The 7,019-nt window shown below is 52.4% G+C and overlaps 1 protein-coding gene across 1 annotated transcript; it reads right to left on the reverse strand.

The window, feature by feature from the left end:
* Positions 1–1,028: 1,028 nt before the first annotated feature.
* Positions 1,029–3,702, reverse strand: PRR22 (proline rich 22). The gene is made up of 3 exons (XM_069083185.1): positions 3,579–3,702; positions 2,939–3,001; positions 1,029–2,248 (listed from the first exon to the last, which is right to left on the reverse strand). Exons 1-3 carry the CDS (start codon positions 3,700–3,702, stop codon positions 1,029–1,031), a joined length of 1,407 nt encoding a protein of 468 aa, XP_068939286.1.
* Positions 3,703–7,019: the final 3,317 nt, after the last annotated feature.

Here is a 7,019-nt window from a genome sequence, read left to right on the forward strand (position 1 = left end):
CTTGACAATCTAGTGCCAGTCCTCCCCCTGGCTCATAATCTACAACTTGGCCCAAATGGGCCACTAATTGTTCCTACAATTTAGTGGGTAGCCTCCGCACTGCTGTTCATTCATTACTGGTGACTGTCCCCTATTCCTGGAGTAACTTTCTTTCTAAACTCCATCTCTCATTTTCCTTCCTTCAGTTTAGCTCACTCTCTTTACATTTGCCCTGAGCACCTCATCTGACTTCTTTATCCCTACCACCTTGTGGTGATTTGCTTCTTTCCAGGCAAAGGTCAATCCACTGAAGGCAGGAATAACGTTTGCTGAATTTGCCTGACTGTCTGCCCCTCTCCCACTTGCTCTCAATTTACTGTACATACATTCTTTCTGCCCAGTAGAACATAAGGTTCCAGAGGGACTGGTTACTTCCTTTTTGGCCCAGGTGGTCCCCAACAGGGCCTGGCACACAGTAGTGCTTAATAATGCTTGTCGAATGGAATCAATCTTTAAAACAAGGGCGTTGGTGTAGACAGTCATGTCACTTGGGTGATACTCTATGATAAAAGTTGCTCTCCTCTGCAGGCTTAGAGCATTCTCAGTTTATAGGGATTTACTCCCCTTTCCATTTGGGGTGTTCCCAGGGGAGCTGGGAGAGGGCTGCTAGAAAGAGCCCAGCAGTTAGAAACACGAGTTCTACCTCCAGCTTGGCCACCACTTCATTGTATCACCTTGGCCCAGTCCTTTCCCACTCTATGGGCCCCTTCCCTCATCTATAAAATGAAGGAGGGTTAGAGATTAGATCATCTGAGGACCTTTTCATCTCAAGGATTCTATGACCCAGCCCATCCCTGCCCCTAGGATTCATGGGGCTCTGGTCCCCCCCCTGCCCATGGGAGCCCCCATTCTCAGGTCTTGGATATGGGGCAGCGAGGATGGGCCAGAGCTATATCAGATACACTTTAATAGAATTTTGGGGACGAACTGGCTGCCCGTGTGCACTAGGCTCCCCCCTCCCCCCCTGTTTCCTTAGCCCAAAGGGCTTGTCAAGGGTCTGGCCTGGGCCCCAGGCCTTTCTGTCCCCCCTCAACTGGGCCCGTGGCCAACTTGGACTTGACTCCGGGCTTTGCCTTCTTGGAGGCAGCACCTGATTTCTTCTTTCCAGGGGGGTCAAGCTGTGGAGTCGAGGGGGTTCCCCCACCCGGGCAGGGCTTAGAGGCGGGTGGGGCAACTGTCAGGTCCCACTTGATCTCCTCATCCAAGGCTTTGAAGTTGTAGAAATAGTCCATATTAGAGACGGTATCTAGGATCTCAGGAACATTGTAGTCAAAGGAGAGCAGCTCATCAGGAAGGTTGAGGGATCGGATGTCACTAGACGAATCATCACAGGTCCCTGGTGGGGGTGGTGGGCCAGGGCCATCCCGAAGCAGGCCCAGGCTCCCCAGACCCTCCCGGGGGGACCCCTCAGATTCTGTGTTGGCAGGTGAGCAATCAAACAACTTCATGGCATCCTCCAGTAACACCTTCTCAGGCAGCACAAAGGGCTTTGGTGCCTCTAGGGCTTTGTTTTCTTCCAGCAGGAGGGACTCCTCAGCCTCCTGGGGGGCCTGGGCTGGCACTGACTCCATGGCTGCTGGGGCAGGCTGTTCCCCAGGGCAGCAAGGAGTTGGTGGGAAGATAAGGCTGGCCACAGCCCCTCCACCACCACCATCCTTCAGCTCCTTGGACTTGTCAGCATAGGCTGGAAAGCCTAGTGGCTCAGGGCCTTGTAACTGGTTCAGTCGGCCCTTGAGGTGACCATAGGCCCCAGGCTGAAGCAGCGGCTCACCAGGCAATGTGATGAGCAGCTGAGGAAGCTTGTTCTCCTTAGCAGCTGGGGGCCCCAGCCCATCTTTCTGTAGGTGTGGGGGCAACTCCAGGAAAGAAGGGGGTACCTCACTCAGTGGTCCTGCCACAAAGCCCAAGGGCTCAGGGGCTGGGGCTGGAGTGGGCCCCTCGGGTGGGAAGTACGGCACCAAGTACTGGGGTGTGCCAGGCACAGACTGGTAGTGGGGGTATGGTGTGGCCTGCACTGATGTCTTGAGGTAGTGCTGAGGGTCCAGGAGGTAGCTGCCTGGGGACCCAGCCCCATTGCCCCCACCACCTGCCCCACTGCCCCCACCAGCGGCCAGCTTGTACAAAGACGACTGGCCGAAATCTGTGGTGGCCCACTCAATCCGGTAGATGCGAGGGTCGAAGAAACAGCCGCATGGCGCCATCTGGAAACCTGGGGCCACAGGACACAGGGTTGTGGGTGGGAGGAGCCGGTTCCAGCTCCCAGGACCCTCCCTTCCCCTCTTCTAATTCTACCAGAGGTTTGGTTCCCCAGAACCTGTGGGAGTTTCCTCTGTCCCCGGAGGGGATGCTTAAGAGCCTCTAGGGCTCTTAAGGTCCCGTGGTCCCCCAAGGCTATGGGCCCATGCAGGCAATCCTATTGACAAAGACCCCTACCACCCTGTAGCTATTGTTGGCCACCCATACCCTGGAAACCCCCAAGCTCAGGCTCAGTCCTTAGTTGTGATGCAATTTAAGTCATAGGACCACGTGGAAAAAGAGAATTGATGGAAGGGAGGTATTGAAGCTGGCCTGGTAGGAGTAGAGGCTGAGGGGGAATATGGTGGAGTTTTTCCCTCCCTACCATGGTGGGGTCCCAGAAGCAGCAAACTGTACTGTGTCTCTCCCCTGCCTGAGGGGAAGGGCTTGGGAGGCCCAAGTCTTTATTGGCCTCCCAGGAGGAATCAGGACAGCAATATTAGAAATTAGCAAATTGAGTTACCTGCCTTGGGGTGGTTAGGATCAGGGTGACTGGTAACTGCATGAGGGGGAAAGCAAAAAGGGGCAGAGACCTGCCCCCGTGGGCCAGGAGCTCCTATCCTTGACTCCCTCCAAGCAGCTGGACCCTGGGCACAGAAGATACCTGCCGGCGGAGACGGAAACACTTCTTTCTCCTGATTTTGGGAATGGTGGAGGCTGGATGATCCTGAGAGGTGTGAGCAGCAGAAGGAAGTATGGGGTAAAGGGTAGAGGAAGGAGAGGGAGGGCTTTTAGGCAGGGAGGCCAGGGGCTAAGCTCTAGGGAATTCTATGGTCCAGGAATGCCAGGATAGGAGGCTGGGGGTGCTGCTGGGCTCCAAAGAGGAAGGCTCTCAGCAGAATTTTCCTTGAGCATACCCTGTAATTACCCCTGGGGACCCCACCAAGTGACAGGTTCAGGCCAGATTGCTCCTAACACATTACTGAGCCATCCAAGGACAGCATTGGGACTCATTCCCAGTCTTAGTCCTCTCTCTGGGAACAGGGCCCTACAATGGTGACTTGGAGTAGGAAGGGAAAAATAGCAACAGGAACTGAGATTCTCCACATCCCAGAATCTGAACCCCAGGATCCAGGCTTTGGAGGACCTGTTCTCCCTCTCCATTCCCTTTAGGATTCTATCAATCCCCAGGCAACTTTTGGGTCTACTTCAACTCAAGGTCTCTGAGCCCCTGTTGGGCTTCTGCTCCCGGCTAAACCCGTGGGAGAAAGAATGACTGATGGGGATGGGAAGAAAACTCTTACCGACAGAGGGGAGGGGCTCAGGGAAGGCCTGGACAGGCCGGCTTGCTGGGCTCTCAGGCTTGTCTAGGGGCCGGGCGCTGTAGGCTTCATGGGCTGCTGAGTAGAAGGCTTTTGAGTGCTGCATGGCTGAGGGGCTGAGGTCGAGGTTGAGCCCTCGCCCAGCCCGCGGGCGAGGTGGGTGGGGAGAATGGGGTCGGAGTGTTACAGGAGGCAGGCAGGTTCTGTTTGCACGGTTACTCCAGAAGGGATTCCGAGTGGGTCTTGGAGGTTCCGAGATGCTCAGTCATGGGCTGGGAAGGATGGGAGTGGAGGTGGTGGATCTGCTCCCCAGCTTTGTGACCTGGTCATCTCTTCATGAAGAGTCAAGAGCTAAGACATGCCCCTCTTTTATCCTCTAAGCATAGGGATTAACTGCTTTGAGATCAGCTGAGAGAAACTGAGGAGAACGGTAGCCATTTTTGTTCCTGAGGCTGGAAACGGAAGACAGCAGAGGTTCCAGGGGACAGAGTGGTTTTACTAATCAGGAGACTGCTGACAAAGGCACCTTGGAAATGTAAGGATGAGGAATAAAGGGAAGAGGGGAGATGAGAGGAGAGGGTGGGCAGCTGGTACATGTCCTCTGTGGTATAGGCATGGGGATTAAGCACAGGGTGGAAAGGACACTGAACTAAGTCAGGGGACCTGGGTTTGGGTCTGGTTTCTATTACTTACTAGTTAAGTAAGCATGGGCAAATACTTTCATTTGAGTCTCAGTTTTCTCATTTGTAAAATGGTATGTTATTATCTTCATTTTACAGATGAGAAGGCTGAGGCTAAATAACTTGTCCATGGTCAGCCAGCTAGTAAATGTTGGAGGCAAGATGTGAACCTTGGTCTTGCTGACTCCAAGTCTAGTCAAGTTATAGTGAGGAAACACAGAGAGGAAAAGATAATAGTGGGAGTTTATACATGGGGGCAAAGCAGGCTCTCCTCAGTGCCCTAGGGGCCGAGAGCTGCCTACCACGGGGCCTGGCAGGGATGGAGGAGACACTGACTGTCCATCTGATTTGGGCTCTGCCTTCCTGTGGATGGATGGATAGACAGCTCAGGAAAGAATTCAAGAATCTCAGTGAAGGAAAGGCCCTTAGGAGTCCACCAGGTTCGACCCATGCCCAAGCAGAAATTCTTCCTACATTGTCTCCAACAGATCTGATCATCCATCCTCTGACAGGGAACGCAATCACCTCCAAAGCGGTCTGTTCTACTTTGGAACAGCTATGACTGTGAGGCAGGATTTTCTGAAATCGAGCTAGTCCCTAATATGTAGGAGCTGAGTGACCTGGCTAGGCCTGAGGTGCAGTCCTGATGCAGGCTACTGTCTTTCAGGGGTGAAGGGAAGCCTAGGTCAGAGCCCCAGGCCACTTTCAGTTCCAGACCAAGAGGGCTGTTGGGGGCCAATGACAACAGAATATCAGTTCTAATGCAGGGGTTCTTAACCTGGGCTCCTGGACCCTCAAGTTGTTGATGAATAGATTTCAGGTGACCTGTGAACTCGTATGGGAAAATGACATCATCCTTATTAGCCTTTGGCCTCCTTTGTAATCCTAGGCACCTTGTTCTATGCTTTTAAAAGCATTCTTCTGAGGAATCCATTGGCTGGGCTAGGTTGCCAAAGAGGTCCCCACCACGGGAGAGGTGAGGAATCCCTGGGCCAAGTGCCCCAAGCTTCACAAGACACCTTCTTCACCAACAGCCCTGGGAAGAACTGGTACAAAGGTCCTAATCACCATTCTATGGCCACTCTTTAGAGCTGGGCCCAGACCCCACTTCCCTCAGGTAGTGGTGGGAGACTCGGTCTCCAGGATGAGTCCTTAGGGGTTATCCCACCAGATGGTACTGACGATGAAGGAAAGAGGCCCCATGCTCCAACCCTACCAACATCATTGTCCTAGGGCAAACCCATGACTGCCACGTGGTGGTTAGGGCTCTGCTCCTCACTCTGCTGTGAGGTCTTAGTTGGGTCATTTCTCCAATCTTTGCCTGAATTTCTTTATCTGTCAAATGGGAATAAACATCTTTACCTGCTGAGGACCAAATGAGAGTGTCTGTCAAAGTGCTTTGGAAGGAAAGATGTGCTCCACAAACACATGACCTTTACCCAGAGTCCCAAAGTGTCAGGGCTGGATTAGAGACCATGTAGTCCAACTGCCTCTTTTTATAGATGGGGAAAATAAGGCCCACAAGAGACAAAACAATCACCCCCAGACAGGTGGCTAGTAAGGGGCTGGTCTGGGACTCAAAACAGGACCTACAGACATCTTAAATTCAGCATGTTCCAAAGTGAACTCATTCTCTTCCCCCGATAACCCTCCCCTCTCCCTAACTTCCCTCTGACACTGGAGGGCACTGCCACCTTCCTAGTTACTCAGGTTCAGAACCTATGTATCCTCAACTCACTCTCACTTCCATCTGATTTGCTGCTGTTTGTCCTTTGCTCTCAAAGAGGAGCAGGACATCAGGGAGGTGATGCCATGACATGCAAGTGAACTGGACTTGAGTGAGGCAGGGCTGTGCAAAATCACCAGCCTCACTCTATCCTCCGGAGCCATCTGGGGCCAGTGTCAGGATATAGATCCGGAGGATTGAAGATGGCCCCAGATAGAGTGGGAGACTTTGGCATTCTCTCCTTTGACACTGCCACCCCTCCAATGCAATAGCCTGCTGGTGGGTGTGCCTGTCTTGGTCCCTCCTCACTCTGATCATCACCCACTAGCTGCCAAGTGATCTTCCTAAATTGAAGGTCTGCTCACGCCATGTCCACTCCCCATTCAAAAATCTCCAAATCACCTCCAGGATCAAATATAAAACATCCCACTTGGCATTCAAGGCCCTTCCTAACCAGGCCCCTCCCTACCTTTCCATTCTTTTTATACTTTACTCCCCTCCCCCTTTCCAACCAGTGACATTGGCCTCCTTGTGCTTCCTCAAATATGACATTCCTTCTCCCAAATCCAGCCATTTCCACTGGCTGCCCCCTGTGCCTGGAATTTTCTCCCTCCTAATCTTCATTTTCTGGTTCCCTTCAAATCCCAGCTAAGAAAAAGCTTGCCTTCTGAGGGAAGCCTTTCCCAACCACCCCCACCCCTTCATTGCTTGGGCCTTCCCTCAGCTGATTTTTTATCATCCTGTATTTCTCTCATATATACAGTTAGTTGTTTACATGTTGCACGCCACCCCCACCCCTTCATTACTTGGGCCTTCCCTCAGCTGATTTTCTCCAGTTTATCATCCTGTATTTCTCTCATATATACAGTTAGTTGTTTACATGTTGCACGCCACCCCCACCCCTTCATTACTTGGACATTCCCTCAGCTGATTTTCTCCAGTTTATCCTGTATTTCTCTCATATATGCAATTAGTTGTTTACATGTTGCACGCCACCCCCACCCCTTCATTGCTTGG

Source organism: Petaurus breviceps, unplaced genomic scaffold, assembly GCF_028583685.1.
Source record: "Petaurus breviceps papuanus isolate PSGF00001 unplaced genomic scaffold, PetGlider_PUasm1.0 172, whole genome shotgun sequence".
Classification (NCBI taxonomy): domain Eukaryota; kingdom Metazoa; phylum Chordata; class Mammalia; order Diprotodontia; family Petauridae; genus Petaurus; species Petaurus breviceps.

What these genes read in the sequence shown, in the direction of transcription:
- PRR22 (XM_069083185.1), bottom strand. Translation starts at nt 3,702, where the DNA reads ATGCAGCACTCAAAAGCCTTCTACTCAGCAGCCCATGAAGCCTACAGC. An exon ending in TGAGCCCCTCCCCTCTGTCG is followed by an intron (nt 3,002 to 3,578) that starts GTAAGAGTTTTC and finishes CACACCTCTCAG; the next exon opens with GATCATCCAGCCTCCACCAT. An exon ending in GTTTCCGTCTCCGCCGGCAG is followed by an intron (nt 2,249 to 2,938) that starts GTATCTTCTGTG and finishes CTGTGGCCCCAG; the next exon opens with GTTTCCAGATGGCGCCATGC.